This window comes from Taeniopygia guttata, chromosome 2, assembly GCF_048771995.1.
Source record: "Taeniopygia guttata chromosome 2, bTaeGut7.mat, whole genome shotgun sequence".
NCBI lineage: Eukaryota > Metazoa > Chordata > Aves > Passeriformes > Estrildidae > Taeniopygia > Taeniopygia guttata.
The window spans coordinates 36887674-36909959 of NC_133026.1; the positions used below are offsets into that span (position 1 = coordinate 36887674).

The window sequence follows — 22286 nt, forward strand, 5'->3', positions numbered from 1 at the left end:
TTGCAGGTAATATCAAAATTATCCAACAAGCCTACACTATCCCAGGTATGTTGATCACATTTTAATTATGCCAAGCTTCACTTTGAACGCACACATAATTATAAGCACAACAAACTCTTTCCATTCCTTCTTGAAAACGGACTTCAATTTTTTCAGAGTGGGAATTCAAATAACATCCTGCATATAGTTCTGCCACTGCCTATTTTATGAGTAACAGCTTATAATCTTTTTTTTCCCAGGTGCTAAATTTGAATATCTTCCTGTAGCAACTACATTTTAGATACATGGCTACCCAAGCCAAATTTTTGAATATGGGTAACACTTGTTTTCTATAGAGTATAGGCAGTATCAGTGCCAGGTCCTGTACAGTTTAATCATCATGACAGCCTTTGAATAACTACTACAGTTGACAACAAGGTTTTCCTATTTTATAAAGACATGCCTTTTGTCACAACTTGGAGTTCTTACCACTTCATATATACCAAATTAAAAGACACCAGTTCACAAAATCTGTCAACACATACCAAGAGAAAAGCATACATTCAATGAAAGTGTGTTGTAACAAAATTAAACCTATGCTGCAGAACATTTAGACAGATGCTCATAGGGGCTTAGACTATTTGGATAAATTCCCCAAATCTGTATTTCCACCCAGCCAATCTGACTTGGCCTGAATGTGGGATATCTGACTATGCGGGGTCATCTGAGGTTTTCTATCTAAAGCTAACAGTGCCTTAATCATGCTTAATTAAGAGGAGTAGCCATAAAAAAAAATTAGAAAATTCCTCCCTTTGAAACCATAGAGTTGCATTTGGTTTGTTAATTTTATCTGGAACCTGAGTCTGCCTTAGGCTATTCACCTACTACCAATAAAGTAAATTGTACCATGGGAATAAATGGAACTATTTCTGAGTTAAGGTCTGATCCTGTCTATGTTGGCACGTGTTGGCACTCACGATCAACATACTTTTTTGTCACAAAAAAAAAAAAAACATTGATCTCCTACACTGTGCTTTAATTAGTACATAAATTACAGAATCTAGGTCTATGTTGCCTCTAAATTTCCATGGTTCCAACATCAAGCATCTAAATTGCATTTTATTCAAAACCAGACATAGCTCTGCTTTCTGATGACTCAATCCTGAAGCCAAAACTATCACACTATTGGTCTGTCTACCATCCTGGCAATTACCTTAGTTACAAAAATTTAGAAGGACACAGAGACATTGGGCTTGAGCTGAACTGGTGTAAATGCCATTTACACTTCATATAAGGTTCCATGTGAAAAAGTGGTATTATTTGAATTACCAGCCTCAGATCTCTTCTGTGGACTGCCAAGATTCTGGTAGCATAACATTCAAGAAATAATGCCTCAGCTAAACAAAATTAATCGTCTCAAGTGTACATATGGCAAAAGACTTGAAAAAACTAGTCATGTACCCTTCTTGGTAACAAAACATACTGCAGTGAGTTTGCTGACCATGTCACAAGTGACCTTTTTAAATTTGTTTGTATTTTACTTCTGTCTGCATATATAGCTGAGGCTATGGATAAGTTCCAAAAGAGCTTTCTCTAATGAGAAATGAAATCTGCGTTAGATCTGGGTTTGCTCCAGAATGAACAGCAGAAAAAATGGTTTTCTGCAACATCAGACTTTGAATTTTACGCTAATATGTATTATTTGTTATTTTAGACAGAGCTCAAGGGAAATGGAAATATAAAGAAGAAACTCCCTTCAATTGTAGAAGATGAAGATGAGGAAGAAGAGGGAGAAGAAGAAAGCAGCACTCTTTCGCCAATTGATACACGAAGCACAAATAGCTCTCAGCAAAAGAAGACTGCAAGCAGCAAAAGCCACCTAGGGAGAAACTTGAAGCAGCTGGCCTCAGGAACTGTGCCCTTTCATTCCCCCATCCGTGCTTGCAGTTCAAACCCCTCAAGAGCCAAACATGAAACAGAGCTCCATTACTACTCCAAAAGGAAGGAGAAAAACCTTAAACTGTACCTGTCAGCACTGACCACCAGCGGCCCACCAGATCTGAGCCCAAGGTAATAGCTATGAATGGTCATTTTCCTATCTATCATGTGACTCCTATTAAAAATAGCATGATTTTGACACTATAAGAGTTATTCTTTAATAGTTTATACTTCTGTTCATCCTACATTATTGTAGGAACCATTGCACACTATGGAGAATGTTATGGCTTTAGAAGTTTATTGCAACTAAAGTATTTTTACCCATAAAAAGGGCAGTAAAAAAAGTAAGCAACTGCAAAAATGGCTATTCAAATAGTCTGGCCTTTTGTCTATAATATTCATTCCCCCAATAGCACTATGAAACATTCTGAGACCATCAGAGATACAAAAATTTAGAAAGCTATGAATGAAATTATACAAGCCAAGAAAATACAAAAAATTACTGGAGTATAGAACTATAATGGAAAATAATTGCCAAGCAATTTTGGAAAATGTTTAGAGGGTTTTTTCATTAGAGACAGGAAATCCGATAATGTAAGTCATACAGATATTAAATACAGAGTTAGCAAATCTGTTTTGCTGTGTCTTTTAACACAAGGAAGCATCGTATGACAGTTTATTGAAGTATTGCTAGTGTAAAATTTAAAATATTTCAATTTCTTAATTTGTACACTACTTAAAAGTGATTTATGTAGCCTGTTACTAAATTGCTGCAGTGCAATCCTAGTTTTAATACCAGTTCTTTAGAGAAATCACAAACATATATACAAGGAGATGCAGTAGTTCATCTTCCAGTTCAAGTATTGTCTTCTATAAATTGAAGTGGTTTACATATTCAAGCACTTCCTTTATTCATTAGAAGCAGAGTGGAAGTTTGAGGAACTTGCCATTGCAGATATGAAATAGCCACAGTTTGAACAATATTTGTTTGACTCTGTCAAAGCACCAGTCTCTAGAGATGCAATCATAAAAAGGACATGGAAGATTATATAGAACCCTTTCCCTCTCATCATATATTTTATCAGTACAGACACATTTCAAATAGTACCGGGATACAAAACAATTTTAGTTTTTCATAAAATCAGAGAAATTACAGAATCATTTAGGTTGGAAAATGCCTCCAAGATTGAGTCCAACCTTTGAAGAAATACCACTATGCCAACAAAACCATAGCACTATGTGATATTTTCTCATTTGTTTTCTAGATCTCATATTAATTTGGTTCAGTCAGCTATGAGTAAAGGTCATTATCATTCACATAATAAGTGGTAATTCAGGGAAAAACTATTTTTTATATTTTTTGCTGAAATGTAGTTATGGTTATTATTGCTCCGAATTTATGCAGTCAGACATTGGCACCCAAGGCTATAAAAAAAAATGAAAATATGTGTTTACATATATTCTTTCCTGTTTCCATTCATAATTTTATAACTGTAGACTAATCCTGTTAATAGGCTGGAAAACTGTCTCAAGATGTATGTTTTTCAGTTTTCTTTGTTTCCAGACGAAACATTTTCTTGTTATCTCCTAGAAGGAATTTATATTATTAGGATATTTAAACTGACAAGTTAATACCACTTTAAAAAAATAGTCTTAAGTCTTTCCTTGTGACCATTAAGGATAAAATAATATCTTAATTAAAATTCTCATTTACATTTGGTGTTGGCAAGGGAAAGACAAGACTCTGGTTGAAATATCCAGTCAGTGCTGTTCTGAGGTGTATAACCACAGTTTCTTAAGAAACTTCTGCTGTGGATGTTTCTGAGAGGAAACTAACTAGAATTCTTTACAGATGCTTCAGGTTCTTTCATTATGCCCCACAGTGAAAGCAATAAAGCCCAGAGACTGGGTCAAATTTTTAGAGAGCCCTTAATGCAAGGAACAGAGGGTAGAATTGTAGTTTCTAGAATAGAGCCCCAGTCAGTTGCTTTTTGGATTCTGCCTATGAAGTGGAAGAGCACCAAAAGGAAGAAAATGCAAGTGATAATAAAGGCGGCCCTAGGAGGAGGTTTGATATAATTGAATCTCCTTAGAACCACACTCCTTAGAGGAGTGGGGCCTAATCCTTAAGCAACTGGATAGAAGAGGTCACATGTTAAACTTTTCTGACTTTTTTGGCTTCTAAGAGTAGAATTTTCTGTCTTCAGGAGAAAATTCAGGGCTGTACAATAGCTGATTCAGAGAGGGGTGAGGCTTAGCAATTAAATTTGTCTCCTCATGTTTTCAATTTACTAGCTTATGTAGTTCCCCAGCCAGATCATTGTATATGAATAAGCATATTGCACATTATGTGTTTGTCACATAGAAGCCTGGCACTCTCAGCTAGGTATTTGTCCTAATATAATTTCCTTTGAGTATGATTCTTTAAACGCTATAAAGAATGTAGCATCTATAAATTCCAAGTCACATCTGAGTAAGCTTTCTCTTGTGTGCTTTAAAGGCAGTTAAAATGTTAGCATTTTATATAATTAGAAACCTCTACAAAAGTGATATTGGTGTTTAAAATTCGCCTTTTGAAGCAGTGAGGCCGAATGACATTCAACAGGTTTTATAGCAAATTTCAAACAAAATAATCATTCTGGTTTTCAGCTGCAGATAGCAGTATAGGCCAAGGCTGCTCAAGCACCACATTTGAGTCTCCTCTTCTACCAGAGGCTGATTAAGATTAGAGTCAAGTCTAGTAACATCCAACTGGCATCGTGAACATGACATAGATATCTAAACCCACACAAAGAGCTAAAAAGGATGGGAACACATGGTATGGATACAGAGGTCTGAGTTACATGGGTCTTTCAAGCCCAATACATCACAGATACCTCTGTGTTCTCTGTTCTTTCCTTCCCTAGACATTTCCAGTCAAGAAGTTTTCCTGAAAACATCTTTATTAGATAAAAATTCTAATGTCTATCATCACAAATTTATCCCCAGTGACTGAGAGGCTAATAACTTGCTATCTTAGCCCTTCCAGATTAGTATTTAATTCATATGTCTGCTGTAAGACAGAAAGTGAAGCTTGTTCCTGAACAAAACAAGAAATTGATGCTTCATATCAATCAACTGGCAGTTGTATGACTCTTTCATTGACTTTAATATAGTTCTCTTTATATCACAATTTATTTTATCTGAGAACAGAAAATATTCATAATTATATATATTTTAATACTGTGTATTCATTCCTCCAGTACTTGTTTTCTTTGAATTCAGAACTTGATTATTGTGTAAAATACCACTGCTTTTTTTTTCCTTTGGCTTTCTTGACACTGCAGTTTAGAGATAACTGCTATGCATGGGTGGAAATAACTAGCAAAAATACCTTTTCTAGTAATCAGATCCAATACTGTTATTAATGTAACTGGTACACTGGAGACTGGTCTGCACATCTTCCTATATGAAATTTGCCAACAAGATTTCCCTGCCTGAACTAGTTAAAAAGAAATTTAGAATAACTATTTGCATGGAAATGGTGCTTTTGACTAAAGTTTACAGAGAGGTTTTCATAAATATATTATGTTCAGGCTTAGGCTCTGCCTAGGTAAACCTAATATAAGAGCTTGATTATGTGCAGGGAGATTTTAGCTTCACAAGAGCATAGTAAAGCCTCTTTTGGTTGTGCAGAAGAAAGAATAGCAACAGATTACTGTAGATATGAGAAGCAAACTATAGTCTGTGTAGTTTTGAATTGGACCCAGAATATACTGTAAAAGTCATGAAAATTTTGAAACCTCAATTAATTATACTTGGCCTCACATTCCTCCATTATCAGTAATTTTAATTTTTAGTGACTCACAAGAAGTTATGCCAATATAATAGGGTCTGCTTTTCTCTAAACTTAATGTTGTGAAAAAGTTACCATTGTTTAAAAATGTGCCTTTTAGGAGTAATTTTTACAACATAATAGGAACATGATGTTTATGAAACTGCTCCATTACCCCAATTTTTCTCAACAGAATTGTTGATGGGATTGAGGATGGAAACCATAATGAAGAAAGCCAAACCTTTGACTTCAGCTCTGATCAGCTCAGGCAGGAATCCAGGTTATCTCCTACTACTGGAGGTGAGCGTTGCCTGGGAAAATCACTTATTAGAGAAAACAGTTTCATAACTGCTTTTTGTTCCCCTTCATTTCTTTCATCCTCACTAGTGGCATAAATAGATTAAACATTTATTTGTACTCTGAGTCTCATTTCAGTGCCACAATTGTAAAAAAAATACAACAAGGTCCCAAAGGTCATTTGTTGTTTTCCTACCAACAGGCAGTAATGATAAAACAGTTTGTGGAGGGAACTGGTTTTTCATGCATTATGCTTTACCAGAAGAACTGTAGAATCTGCCTCATGCTCCCAAAGCTTTGGTCATAGAAGGTACTAAACAAAAGGGCAAAAACTGAACATAAAAACATTCTAATACCAAACTGAAAAAAATACAAGAAGAAGACAAAATTTTAAAAACCCACCAAAAACAAAACCAAAAAAAAAACCCACACCCAATTCATTAAGGGCCATAAGTAAACCTAGCTCTTAACATTTTTAAAGATATTTAGAGAAGTGGAGGGGTATGGAAGTATAGAGATTTTTAAGAGTTAAAACCTTGAATAACGAGGGGTTTTATGATGCCTTAAATAGCCGACACCCTGAAAAGGTTGGTGAAGTAGCACCACAAAGCAATGTAACTTGTCAAGATAGGGGGGAAAAAGATTTTTAAAAGAGAGGGACTGTTTGCAACATCCACTCTTTTAGAAGTAAACAGTTCCCAAATAGCTAAGTGCCTTTATCATGGGGGCAACTAGGACATATATTGTTTCTCTTAAAGCCAAGCTGGAAAATAATAATTACAGTTTAGTCATATTTATGATTTTTTAAAAGTGTCAAGCCATCACATGGATGGCACCAAGGTTATCATCTTGCTTCCTTTTAGGTCCAGAGTGAAGCGAGCAGTATGGACTTTGTTAATTGCACTTCTCTCAAACATTATAAAATGAACATTAAACACATGGTTTAATTTTCATTCTAGCCAACTGAAAAACAGGTTTAAATTTAAAGGATTGGTTAAGTGCAAGAACAGTATTATCATTTCTAAGTGATCATACTCTTCTCATTTACATGAATTTGAATTATTTTCAGAGGCTGAAATTGGTGCTGCTGTGCTCGTTATCAAAGCTGAAGAGACCAAACAGCAGATCAGCAGGCTTAATAATGAGGTAACAAGATTTTGGGGGGGTTAAAGGATATTATGATTCAAGAAATGCTGGAGAAAACTTAGGAATACGATAAATGTTTTATAAATGAGCTCACAAAACTGGATGAAGTTCCTACATGTAGGGCAGTTGGGGGCTTTTAGCTCATTCTCAGATTAATTTTCTACATGAAACCTACATAAAAGTTTGTGTCATGCTAGGGCTAAAACAAGAGTGAGGTTATTGTATCTGATTTTCTTAGGATTTGGTCCCTTCTGGGTATGCCTCTATTTGTCTCATTCCTCTCATTATTTCCCCAAGTTCCTTCTCCCAGATTTTCTTCTCTTGATGCCTGTTGTGCTTTTGGAGAATTTTCTTGAAGGAAATGCAAATCCATTCATGTTCAAATTTACATAAAATGATTCAAATCACTTTACCTGTGTTCTGCTTAGGATGAATGAGAACTTCATTCCTTCCTACTCAAGAAATATGGCCTGAAGAATGGAGGGCCAATAGTGTTCAGTTGCACTTTCTATTCCTCCCTTTCAATAACTTCAAACCTGTTAATCAACTATTAATCCAACAATAAGGAGATGTTCTGTGGCTAACCTGTTTCATTTACACAGCCCTGGAAGTACTTTAGCTAACAAGATTAAAGCATCAGACTAACTTCACAGTTGTACTGAAAGACTAAAATCTGCTCCCAGCCTACTCTGTCTTTCAATGTGAAAAGATTAGAGACAATTCCTTATACTTCCACATGAGGAGACATTTAAATAAGTCCCACCACACAGGTTCACTTCTTCCCTGAGCTCTTTGGTTACCAGAAATGTCTTTTTTTATTATTTTTCCCTCTTTATTGTGTATATTTAATCTAATTATTATTTCCCACTTACAACGTATTGGGCCTGTAAACCTCTTTCATCCTGAGTCAGCTTAAGTTGATTAGGTAACTTAAATATCCTAAGCTAAGACTGCATGTGTGGTTAGTTAGATACTATGAATGAATCATCTCATTTGTATGTCAAACTGTAGAGTTCAGACAAAAGTCTCATGACCCATTGACTATGGCTTAGGAAAAACTATGGGGTTTTAAAAGATTTGGTCAAAGAACTCAAAAAAATCCAAGATGTTCATTGACACCACCATCATGATAGAAAATTATATTTCCTATATATGCTTTTGAAACACACAAGTCATATTGATTCATCCCTTTTGAGGATGAATTTTTAAAATAGGAGGATGTATTATGTGGCTACCCACAAGAGGCAATTGGAAAATATATCATGGTGACAGATGTTCCAAGGCAGGCATCTTGTAGATTAAACAAACATTTCAACTGGAACAGTTCTGGGCTTCTCATTGCTTTTCTGGTGAAAAGCGATAAATAAATCTTGGAGCAGGGCAATATGTTAATCAAAAAAAGAAAAAACCTCCACATGTTCAAGGTCATCTCTCTCCACATACAATTTTAATTTTACCCTAATAATACTATCTGGACAAAATGTTACGCAACTTGTTTGTTCACATTAACATAACATAGGCAGTAGGACTAGATTTAGATTTCATAGGTAATATTCTGGGCTCAAATCCCAGAGATGGATGGGTATCCTCCAAGTCCTCCTAAGGATCAAAATTTACATTGGAAAAACTGCATGACTGAAAGGCTGCTTAATTGCATATTCGACATGTACTCAAACATGCCCCAGCTGGAGTTTCTGAAGTGATAGTACAGAGTTGGTGCTTACCCAAATGAGCCTCTGGGTAGCCTTGCTGATCCACAGTAGCTGCTGCTTGGAGTTTTTTGTTAGAATATTTTTAGACCCAGTGCTTTCATCATTCCATCATTCGATGATGACCAGTAATGAGGCTTAGCGCTGATGCAGCAGCAGTCTACTAATTAGTTAAAATACCAGCAGAGTAAGAAACAAAGTTCTCTCTTAAAGACATGCAGTCTCCTCCTGGTAAAGAAAATATGAGAAAACAGGTCACAAGTAGCCAGCAGCAGTAAACACTGTCATTAATACATTTTCCAGTGGAGATCAGAAATCAATGAATGAATACAAAAATAACTGCTTTCATGAAAGGCAATTGTATTACAACAGTTCACTAGTTAGCTTAGAAACATTTCAGCTGTACTTGGGGGGCAGGGGGGGATAGATGTGTCTTTCCATTCAGACTTTCAATACACTCTCTTGTTAGCAAAGCAAAGCAAAAAGTTACCCCAGAGAAAAATCTACGAAATTAGCTATACCAAGTTTAGAAATACAGCTGAGCTCCTGGCAGTGTTTTAGGTATACAGCATTCACTACATAATCCAAAGGCCATTTCATTTACTTAAGAGAGTAACAGAAGTCAGTGCCTTGATTTCACTTCTCAGATTCGTTAACTTTAGTAGTAATGGATGCACAGACTTCCTCTAAGGAGAGTAGTCTCTAGAGTCAGAACAATGGATGTGAAACAAACCTGAACACACACAATTGCTGTTGTACAGCTCCATGGTTTGGCTGCTCAGCCAGTTAACCTTCTTCACTTCCTCACCTAACTTCACCGCTCACTGAGCATTCAAGCAATACTGAACTGGAATTTCCTTCCAGTTCAGTATTGCAAGATAGAGTGGAATAAGATGACTTTGTCTCCTACCATGTTTATCCCTTCCTCTTAGAATAGTCACTGAATAAAGCAGGCATGATACCCATTATAGTTCAGTAACTTCAGTATATGGTGGGTGAGAACTAAGGTCTAGGTTCTTGCTCTGGTAAAAACACAGTTAGTTAAGCAATAGTTTCAGGATTAGGTTACTGGATATTTACCAGCATTGTACATTTGCTGAGCTGGAAAAAGCTTGATTCAAAGACCTGCTCCAAACTAGGCAGAGCAAGAATTCAGGAAGAGTATTCTGCCTTACAAGTCTATGTCCTTCCTTTGCAGAGATCTCTACATGTGACCTGGTCTTTCCAATGCATTTGTCTGCAAGGGCTAATCAAATGTGAACATTTAGCATATTTTCAGAGGCACCATTTACCTGATGCAATCATAGATAAGGAGCTCACAAAGTAAAAAATAGGAAACCACTAAGGAGATTTTCTGAGGTGTACAGATGGACAACACATTTAGATTAAAGCACCTGCTTGTCACTGTCCCATTGCCTGTATCCTATTGGGCTTTTAACTCTGTCATTTTAATGCCACTGTATGAAAAGAGCAGAGAAATACTTTAACTTTGACTCAGTTTGAAAAACCCAAACTTGAATTATTTAAAACAGATCAGTTAAAATAAGAAAAATACCCAATATTTAGTCATATTTCCCCTCCCTAATTACATGTACACATTCTCCACTCAAAAACATGGGTACACGACTTTGAACCCAGATTAAAAGGCCATCTCATACAGTGCATGAAGACAAATTCAGATTTCTTTGTCATGTCCCCTGGTTTCCTCATATGCAACCCAGCTTCAGCACAGCCTCCCTCAGCTTCAGAAATCTGGGGGCTGATTCCATGTTTTACCACATTAGTAGATCCCACAATTACAGTACTAAAACAGTATAATGAACACAGTACTCACATTTCTCCCATTCAACTGAAAAACAAAAATGAGGAAATATGAACAGGGTCAGGTTTTGAGTTGGATAATTGCCTTCTATTTAGCTCCACATTGGAGCACTTAGTGGGAATTCAGCTATTTTTAATTTTAGGTTTTTTAAATGCAAGTACTTAAAGTAAGAATCTGGCACTTATGCAGGACAGAGAAAATATATTCACAGGGATATTTAACCTTCATCCAAAAAAAGGAACAATCCTAAACAAATATGTTTGTTTTCCAAGTCATAAATTTTATGCATATATTATTTTAAAATGTATTTCAATTCCAGCTGCCAAAAATCAACCATTCTCCTCTCACTACAGAAATAATGCATTTTTAATATTAAAAATATATGCAAATGATAATCAAGGCCACTAAAGAAAATTTGGTGAAGCCAGTCAGGCTTCTAGTTTTACATAGGGGATATACTGTTAAAGTTCAATTTGCGACTTGAGAGTTCATATAATGAACTCGCTTGACTTAGAGTAATTAAATACATGTTCTTCTTAACAAGTTCATAACTATATCATCACACAAGAGAAATTACTTTGCAGCAAGGCAATCCCAGTGATTTGGTTTGTAAAACATCTTTCAATCAAGAATAATGTGGCAAAAAGTGAACTAATGACATTTCTAGATCATGAAAAATATTAAAAGTAATCTATCCATTTTGTATTTTAGCCATGTAAATTTCACATTAAAGCAAAAACATAAAACCAAGTATCATTTGTATGAAGAAATAAAAGCTTTCTAAACAATACATGCAGACTAAATTCACTTTGCCTACTGATTTTTCAAAATACATATTCTCTTTTAGCACTGGTTTCATGTTTCCAAAGAACATTGTCGTTTTGTCTCTCTACTGTCATACTTTGATAGCTGTAGAGAAGCTGTTCCAGCTAACTTTTTTCCTCTTTTAATATTAGTTTAATTGGTATTGGCTGATGAAGGCAACAAAAATAGCTGATTCGCTAAACCTTATATTATATTTTTTAAGCAGAACACACTGCACATACATGGCATAAGTCCCATATGCTGTGGTGTGTCCCTGGCACTTTTCCTTGGTGGAAAGGCACCTGAGACAAAGGAATTAACCAAGAGGCAGCCATGCAGTATACAAATCGACTGGACAGGAAAAGCTGACTTCAAATTTGAATAAAAAATATTATTACCATGATAGAGGATGACAATTGTCCAGTTAACATTTAACAGGAATTTCAACATGTTTCTTTCAAAATTTCAAAATAGATCATAAGATCTATTTGCCTAACATCGAAATGTCAACACCTATGATATACAAGTTCATAAGTTCACTTCTTTTTCTTTTTTTCCTAGAAGATCATAAGAAGAAGTTGATTGGTGTTCTCCTTCTAAAGTCAATTTATTTTGGAAACATGCTATTCCAGCAGATCTCAGCAAACCAAATTCCTTTTGACTTTCTTTACCCATTGCATTTGCTAAAACCCTTCACTCTTATAATTTTCTTTTGAATTGTCTTTACATCTTTGAAGTCACTGGCAAAATGCACAATGTCAAGCACCCTTAGTCATTCCTTGTGAAGAAAACCCCCTTCTAGATTTCAATTAAAGAAGATATGCTGTTTGTATATCCTGGGAATATGATTAATGCCCACAAAATGTCATTCAGCAGACCTTAATAGATATTTTTCTGTAATACTCTGCATAGGCAGAATATTATATTCATGCCTCTGACATCTTCTTTTCAGATATTCTTTTCTTGAATTTCATATTACTGATATTTAAAAGTGAACATGAATTCCATTTAGATGTTAAAAATAAACATTAAATAAAAAAAGACCAGGATATCTTGGGGTCCATGGTGTCAAGGTGACCCATGCCCATGCAGCCAAAGAAAGAATCTGAAATGCATAAGGTCAGCTTCTCAAGGTTGTCTATTTTTCCTTATCTATAGCATTCTTTCTCTGACCTGCTGAGTCCATCTAGCAAGTTGGTCATGGCATTCTGTCTGTCCTCCAGGACAGTGTTTACATTTTATACTAAAAATTACATGTACTATGTTTACAATAATGTGCCAATGGCTATCATTTAGGTTAGTGTGTCTCTACCTTAAACCAATAGAAAAGTGTCACCAACGCACCAAGACATGGAGGGCAAGAAGAAGGAGAAGAAGGTCAGGACATGCCCAAATCCCTCCATCTTGTCCCCTTGAAATCCATTCTAAAAAGACCCAAAATTCTACTTTTCACCCTGTGTTAATTCAACTATCACACTACTCAAACCCTTGTGGCTTGCAATTCCTCATACAAAGTTGGCAGTTTTTTCCATGGGCTAAAATCAAAGCCACAGGTGTTTTGACTTCATGACTCTGAGCCCCCTTCCAGGGTCTTGAGACAGCCAGGGCAGCCAGAGGTATGTCCTGGGTTCTGAAAAGGATAGGGTGCTAAAAAGAATATCTTAAAATGCCCATGGATAACAGCTAGCTATTAGTCATAAATCATTCCAATCATTTAAGAATCTAGCTTATGGTGATTATGTCTCCTTCACATTTTCACGTAGTTCCAGAAGAATGTCAGGTGGAGAGTAACATCTTAGAAGTCTTCTGACAAGATGTCTATTATGTTTAAAGTTTATTCTTACATTTTAAAATAGCTTTTTCAGTTAAAGAAGAGAATTTAAGTTTTGCCATGGTTTATTCTTAAGAACCATAATGTTGCCTGTTGTCTTTTAACTATTCCTTTAGATACTCATAGAAATTGTCTGCTTAATATTTTTGCCCAATATCATATATATTACCTCAGGCTTTCTTTCATCAGTACATATTGCCAGCTTCTCCTCTCCCAGCCACCTGGAATTTCCACTATCCTCCTTTTTCTCTCAATCAATAGCTAATCAGTCAGTTTGTACCTGGTAGTTTTTAGTTCCTTGAAGCAATAACTTCCAAACCTGATTTTCTTATTGCCACCATTATGCTGACACTGTCCTGATTCTTTGCCAACCTCAAGGCAGAGTCCACATCCAAAAATCATGGAATCATGAAATTGTAAGTCTTGGAAAGGTCCTTAAAGATCATCCAGTTCCAACCCCCGCCATGCAATGGGACAGCTTCCCCTAGACCAGGTTCCCCAGAGCACCATCCAGCCTGGCCTTGAATGCCTCAAGAGATGAGGGCATGACAGCTTCCCTGTGCAATCTGTTCCAGTGCCTCACCACACTCACTGTAAAGAATTTCTTCCTAACATTTGAAGGCATTACCCCTTGTCCTGTTACTACATCCTCTTGTAAATGATCCCTCTCCATCTTTCTTGTAACCTCCCTTTAGGTACTGGAAGGTTATTTCAAAGCCTTCTCTTTTCTAGGCTGAAAAATCCCAATTCTCTTAGTGTTTCCTTGTAGGACAGGTGCTCCATACTTCTAACCAACTTTCCTCTTGTACCACTCTGCCTCCCCTCTCCTTCCCACCAGATTCACTCCCAGTGAAGAGCCACAAATTATTATTAAAACTGCAGTTTGGGAACCCCTTTTCTAGACTGAATTTCATGGGACCCTGTTAACTTGAATATATTTAAATACTCTAGTCCTTTATACTTCTCTCATTTATCCTTATAAATGAATAAGGGTATCCATTCTCTCTTCTATCTTCTATCCTTAAAAGTGTTTAATAGCAATAATCTTGGTGTCCTAATTTACTCAGACAAACTGTAAAGTGGTCACTGGAACTACCAAAGAGCTGGCTAAAAAGTCAACAGACAAATGATCAAATTTCCTACTCTTACTCAGTAAAGCCAATTGCAGAGCCTTCCACATTCCTGGATTTATTTCACTAAAACTGAATCATCATATCATTGCACAAATCCTATAGATTTAATCTGAAGTCAGATTAGATGCACTGATTTTTTTTTTTCTTTCTGCAACCAGCTTTGCTTCTAAAGCCATTAGATCAGAAATGCCTGTCTCCACAATACCAATGACCACAGAGTGGCTGATACATGATCAGTGAAGAGTCTGTCTCTGCTCAGTTCTCATTTCATTCATTAAACAATGCAGTCAGTAAGAAACAGAATACCAGCAGTTAGTAAATTTGAGCCTTCAAAGATTCATCTAGCTGAAAAGCTCCCTGACTTAATGAAAAACCAGAATAGAAGAAGCAATGAAAGACCAAAGAAGGGAATAGAGAAGCTGCCATATGCAGTGCAAGCCAGGCAGCTCCTCCACTTTGCCAAAATGCAGCTTCTGTTTCTCAAGAAGCCAAAATTCATGTTCACTTCTTTGGGTGTTCATAAAGAGTCAAAGCAGAAAGATATCTGGGTCTGAAGTTTGAATTTCAAAAGGGACTAAACACAGGGAGAGAAAAATATATATGTACAAATAAGAATCTAATCAGCTTCTAATCAGAAAAAAATTATTTTATCCATTATTTAAATTTAGAGTTCCTTATTAAAGTCACCCTAGGACATTCAGATTTATCTAAGAACAGTGGTGAGAACGAGGCATTCCAGTTAAAAATTTTTCTTTAAAAAATTAGATCTTGGAATATATAATGGGGAAAAAAAAGAAATCTGTTTAGCCATTTAAATAAAGCAATAAGCAGCAGCATCATCTTACATCCCACCATTCCTACCTAACTACATAGAACAAAATATTCAAACTGCTAAAAATGTTAATACTGGTAGTAAAGAAAAATTCTCTTTCTTCTGACACTGTCAATGTAATTTTAAAATATAAAAATACATCTACTAAAAATTGTATTTTGATCCCTATTTTGAATATATTCTTTCCTGATAACATAGTCTACTAAAAAGGCACCAGCACATTGCTTTCAACCACTTTGAGAAGCACCTCTTGCTGCTTGAAGCTAAATCTGTATAAAACCCAATTTCTACATCCGGAAACATTGCGGTATCTTTTTCAAGTCCTAGGAAGTGTTAAGGCAGCATTTTGAGTATATTTGGGATCTCAGAGATAATTTTAAAGCTGTCTGCCTAGCACAGCAGGAACCATTTGTACCAGTAGCTGTTTTGCCTAGCAATAATCAGTGAGGTCCTGAAAAGAGTGCAGCCTTACTGGCATGCCAGAAATTAGCCCTTTCTCCTCAGGAAGAAACCATACTGCTTTCAATTTCTCTTTCATAGACATAAAATTCCTTTGGCTTTTAATCTCAATTCTTTTGCACTTTCTCAAACACTGTGAAATTGTTAATAGTACTGATAACATTTTTTCCTGTGTTACACCTTTTTATTTGCATCAGCTTAGAGATCTCTGAAGGATATAAATACAATAGTATAAACAGTGTAACACTGGTGGGAATACTAATAATATGCTATGCATGTATAGAACTATGATAATATAGAGAAAGATGATAATTAATAGTGATATAGATACTGGAGGTTTAATCTTGTAATCTTGTCATTGTAAAATCCTGAAAGCTACATATTTTTTTTGTGTATGTGACATGCAGAATAGATCCCAACAGATCTTACTAACTGGTAGTGGTGAATTAAGTTTGGCATAACTACTCTATCATACTACTGGAAACCATTATAGCCTACTTTATAGGGGTTTATCAGGTAAATTCCTACGCTGGTGCAAGAGCAAGTTTGTGAGAAGAAAACACTCTATGAGCTAGCATATATATCAAAAATAGAGTGTCTGGACACTAGACCAAGTTGTAATTAACAGAAATTCAGGGCTGTCACAAGTGCTGATGCTGGGATTGATTCTTGCTGTAATTTCTTAATGATTTGAGAAAAGAAACATGCTAAATCATGATTAAACTTCTAAAAAACTCATAAGTGATGAGAAATGGAAAGCAAAAACATGGATCAAAACAAATGAAATTTTAAAATTGTGGATATTTTCACACAGCATTCATAGTTTAGGTAAGGTACACCTCATAACGTAGTGTCAATATTTCTATTTGCACACCTGCAGAAAGCCCTGAAAAAACGATGCAAATTGGGAAATTAGGCACAGCAAATCATTGCTGTGTCCACCAGGTGCAGGGGCCATTGATGATCCTAAAAAGAACTGATGACCAGTGAATCTATATAGCCATAACTTTGATTGTCCTCTCCCATCCTTCCCAAAAAGCTTTTGGAGGTTTTGCAATATCATCTCCTAAGGTCCAACAGAACATCGGAGTTCTTGTGAAGTTGATTTGTCCAGAAATTTCACTGTGTTTTCTCAGGGTCTGATGGTACCCAGAACCCTCACTGGCTGCTCTGACCCCACAGGAAGCCTGTTCACAGAACACCTTGGCAGCATATTTTAATTTCTCACATTAACTGAAGTTACGAGGCATTCAAAGCTTAATCTCTGCTGGCAGAAGAGGATCTCATGGTATTTTCTATCTACCGTAACTCAATTAGATGACAAGGCAGAAGGAAAGAGAAGTGCAGAGACAGAGATCCTTTCACCTGCCACTCAAGAGTCTCCTCCCTTGAAGGATTTTATCTTCAGAGGAAGTGTGATCATTACAAAATTATTAAACAAAATGTTAGGTTTGACCTCTAAGCTCAGAGAAAAATAAATAGATCTATAGGAGCTTCCTACTTTCTTCTCTGAATTTCTTCATTATTATTGTGCCTGTAATAATGCAATCAAACTCAGCCTGAAATGTATTTCCAGCAGATTTCTTCAGAACTATCCTGACAGAACAATGAAAATTAGTCTGTGTAAGTCATCTAATCAGTGGTGTCTCTACTTGAGGTCAAAGAAAGGCTCCCTGAATTAGCTATTTTCTTTTTGACATGTGGCTTGAAGATGAATGTGCAGTCATGTCTTTTTTTCAACAGAGTAGCATCAGTATGAGAAACTCTGTTTTAATGATAGTGATAGTGCTGTGACCTAAAATAGATTGATAACTATCATGAAGATCAATTTATGTTCTACCCTTTAAAAGGATGAGTGGTTTAGTTTTATGTTTGAGCTAGACTTTTCTTTGCCCAGAACATTCTTACAAAGGCCTAAAAAATGTCCCCATTAATGTTCAAATGCCAGTCAACTTTAAAACACAAATTCAGAATTTGCCACTCTGATCCCCACCCAAAACAGCAGTGTTGAGGAAAGACTTCATGTGCTTTATGAAACCAAATGGATGCTATCAGCAGTTTCAGCATTTAAGAGAAAAACTCTGATAAAAACTCTGATTCTTCCTTTTGCACATGCACCAGAGAAATCTATGCAATGGAATAATGTCTGTTATACATAGTACCTTTAAAGCATACACAAAAGTGCATGGAAACAAATTGTTTCACATTCTTTTATATTTTTTAAATAATTAGAGGTAACAAGTGGGTTTTAGAGTTTTCAGTTTTCCATCCTTATTTTTTTTTAGTAGTAGTCTACAGGATTTTCAAATAACTACTCTTTGCATCCAGCAACTGAGAATATAGATATATTTTGCTATGAAGATGGCAGTAGACTTCACATGTATTTCTAAAGAAGATTTCACAAGACCTCCTTTTTATGTAATTCATCAGCGTGAAATTATTTAATAAGAAACTTTTATGGCTTGAAATATTTAGCGATTGGTCAAGAAAATATTGATGTCATTCTGCATCTGGAAATCATCTCAGTTCTAATCCTATGACCATTTTTTATATACAGAGAATAATTTGAAATCAGATGGATTAAAGTAGCTGGATGGACTATTTTCCACTAGCAAAATACATCTCTTTAGTAGCCAAAGATGAAAGTTGCTATTGCTAGAAAGAACGGAGGGATGTATGTACATATTTTAGGCATGGTGCATAAATAAATACTGTGATATTTTGCCTTTTCACAACAGATGACATCTTTAAGTCAAGAAGTCTCACAATTACGTAAGGATATGAAGAATGTGATGCACCTTCTGGAAAACCTGCTCACATCCCAGAAGCCTCCAGGATTCTGTGCTGTGCACAGCATATCTCGAAGTCCCACACTGGATAGTCTGCAGTCTCGAATGGCTTGGACTACACATCAGCCTTGCTCACACATGCAAGCTGGGAACTTCACTTGCACCAAAGCACAACTTTGTCGTGGAAACACACTATGTGACATTTGGAATACAGGTCTGTCTTCTGTAGGCAGCAGTCCCCAAAGGACTGAACCCAACGTGCAAAATTCTATGGATGGTGAACTTTATTATACAACAGGCCTTCAAAATTCCCCTTCCCAGTATCACGTAATTCAGAAAGACAATCTGCAATTTTTGAGATGCACCTCTCCCCACTCAGACACTACCCTGACTCCTCTTCAGTCTATTTCAGCAACCCTTTCTCCTTCAGTTTGCTCTTCATCAGAGACATCACTACACCTAGTGCTGCCCAGCAGATCAGAGGAAGGGAGCTTTAGCCAAGGAGCAATCAGCTCACTAAGCCTTGAGAACCTGCCAGGATCGTGGGACCTGGAAGGAACAGCCAGCGTAACTTCTGCACTGACCCCAGATTTCCCAACAGACATTGTGACAAGCACAAGGGATGTTAAAGATAAAGACTGCCAAGCCATAGATGTATGAAAAACAGGGAAGTAGTACTCAAAGCATGTTCCACAGCTGCCAGTTTTAAATTTAGAGAGTACTGCATGACTGCTTTATTTGATTCCTGTTTTGGCGATCATGGAGACTTACAAACATGAAAATTCAGACTCATACAAAGTAAGAAAAGGTAATGGTTCATACTATAGGAAAAACAATAAATTTCTAGATTTTAGAAGCATGTTGAAAAAACATTTTGAATACAGATATAACTTGTCTGTTTGACAGACTTTTGTGATAGTCCAAAGACCCTGAGGGTCAGAGCAGCTGGAAGTCTAGCACAAAGAACCGTCAAGGGTGGCTTTTGTTCGTTGAAGCAAAGGTTTTCCCTGAGTGTCTGACTGTTGTTCCCAAACAATATCTATGGCACTATTTGCTTCAGGTGATCGTGGGTCCTGCTGGTCTTTTTGTCAGTTCTGTGAAGGCAAAGGACATTCGCTGCATGTCATCTAGACAATCAATCCAATAGAGAGTGCTTAGCTGTTGCACGTTATTTGTCATGTAAATGAAACCTCTTAATTTATCTAAAAATACTATTTTTATATACTTGATATGAAACATGTACCTAAAAATTATTTAAAATATTTATAAAGAGAATAAGAATTGGGTTTCATTTTGGTAAGAGCTTGCAGTTTTAACAAGAAATGCACTACCATCATGTATTAGATCAAATACTATTTATTGTTAAGATATCATGTAGTTTACAAATGGCTTCCCTTTTATGTGCATGCAATTTGCAATGGATGTACTCATTCTGGTGGAATACAAATAAATTAAGGTATTATTTTATTTAAAAAAATAAAAGAGCTGGAATGTTGTATCCTATAATTAGGTATCGCTACTTAAAAAGTGAGTTCTTATACTGATAACATTAACTGCTCTCAGTTTGTGTCTTAGTATTGCATTGTCATCTGTAAGACCAAGTTAACATTTTAAATACATTTCTGTTTAGGGGCTATATATCTGGTTAAAAACATTAAAATGGTTGAAAACCTATGAGCAAACTGAGGAATATTAAAGGAGGAAATTACAATTTTAGTAAGTCTGAATCAAAAAAATAAGATTAAAGTAGTTATTTATTAATTGACCCTTTTGTTTCGTCTCTAAAAACTAGCTTTGATTTTTAGTCAGATTTTTTTTTAAAAGAGATTGGTGAATTATTTAATTCAGAATCTGACTTAATGCCCCCCCCAACATTTTTTTTTCTGGTATATAATGTACTAGAAACATATTGCTACAGTGCAACCAAGGCTACAGATTTGCATTGGAATTTTGATTTTTATATATAAAGATGTGCAGTGAACATCAAATTTACATATCCTTTAACAAGCTTTCTAAAAAAAAACCCAAGCCAAAATAAATGTCCTAAAATGGATAAGTAAACTAAGTTATATTTAATAATTCATGCAAACTGGTGGTTATCAAATTAAAATTTTTACAGAGCACAGATTTAGGTTTAACTTCCCTAGGAGGTTATTTTGGTGGGATTTTTAATGGAAAATTCAAAGATGGAATATAATTTAACATTTAGCTGTGTGTAGGAATACAAACCCCAGCTGATACTCTGTGCCCTACCTACATCCTTTCACAGCCATTTCCCTACTGGTACAAATTAGGGATTAAGTGTCATCTCCCATTTTGGGCTACCTGAATTTTGCCAGTGTGTCTACACCTCAATGTGAGTGTTTATATAGGGTTTCTTACTTTCCCTTTCTTCCAGTTTTTACTTAGTTTAAGGTTAAATAGAGACATACTGATTAAATAAATAATATCCCAGAAATTTTAAAAACCAATAAAATAATAATAGTAGCAAATACAGTGGCAAGTACAGTTCTGTGGTATTTCTGCAAACAGTCCTGGTTCACCTTTGGCCATCTGCTGTCGTCACCCCACTTCAGCACTGGGCAGGAGGCTGGGGGAGGCTGCCTGCTCCCCTCTCCCAGGGCAGGAGCCCCACCTCAACTCAGCGCTCTACAGCCACTGTCCTCTCCTGTCCTCAGCCACAAGGTGCAACTCCTTGGGATGCATGGATACATGATGCACAGCTGTCCACAAATCCTGATTCCTCTCCCTACTGAGAGCTGACTTACTGACTGAGAATGCATAAACACACCATGCCTAGTTCCTAATAGCATTTAACAATTTCCATTGCCCAGATAAATTGGGAGAAGCATTTTCTTTCTCATTTTATGACATATAGAGTTTTTGGGTCAGTTTTGTACAAAAGTTTTAAAAGATCAGTGGAAACACAAAAAAACCTCTTTGCATACACAGCTTTAGCTTTAGTGTTGTACATTTTATTCTCAAATAAAAACTCTTAAAAAACATGTGCAGCAATTATGAAGAAATAGCACCAGGAGATCTGTCCGAAGTTGTTCTTTGTTTCTGCAACTGTCAAGAACATCACAAACAAAGCTGGCAAGCATTCTAATCTTTGTATTGGCTATAGTTTCAAGGAACACACTAGAATTCTGGAGATTCTGTAAGATGGGCATCACACAGGTGAGTGCACTGCCTTCCAGGGAAAAGCTCAAGGAACTGCAGAGAAGGCAAGAGCAACACCAGGTTTAACTCCAGCCAGCACCCAGCCCCATGCCACCCCTCACTCATTTCCTTCCTGTCAGAATAAGCAACAAAATTGGAAAAGTAAAAGCCAGAAAACTCATTGGTTGAGATAAAGACAGTTAAGCAGAGAAAGCAAAAGCTGTGCATGCAAGCAAAGCAAAGCAAGGAATGAATTCACTGCTTCCCGTGGGCAGCAGGTGTTCAGCCATCTCCAGGAGAGCAGGACTCAGTCATGCGTAACTGTGACTTGGGAAGACAAACGCCATCACTCCAAATGTCCCTCCCTGCCTTCCTCTTCCTCCAGCTTCAATATGCTCGGCATGGCACCATATGGTATGGAATGTCCCTTGGATAAGTTGGAGTCAGCTGTCCTGGCTATGTCCCCTCCAACTTTCTGAGCACCCCAGAAAGTGGGTGAGGGGAGGAATAGAAAAGGCCTTGGCTCTGTGTAAGCCTTGCTCAGCTGTAGCAAAAACTCTTTCATCACCTT

The 22286-nt window shown here is 36.4% G+C and overlaps 1 protein-coding gene across 1 annotated transcript in view; it reads left to right on the forward strand.

Annotated features, from left to right (window-relative positions):
- The window catches only part of KCNH8 (potassium voltage-gated channel subfamily H member 8), a 174166-nt gene extending 154131 nt beyond the window's left edge, over window positions 1–20035 (forward strand). The window contains exons 12-16 of the mRNA XM_030264957.4: window positions 7–45; window positions 1694–2049; window positions 5925–6031; window positions 7098–7174; window positions 18503–20035. Of these exons, the coding sequence (XP_030120817.2) occupies window positions 7–45; window positions 1694–2049; window positions 5925–6031; window positions 7098–7174; window positions 18503–19213 (1290 nt within the window). The 3' untranslated portion in view covers window positions 19214–20035. The remainder of the gene's footprint in view (window positions 1–6; window positions 46–1693; window positions 2050–5924; window positions 6032–7097; window positions 7175–18502) is intronic.
- The last annotated feature ends 2251 nt before the right edge of the window (window positions 20036–22286 follow it).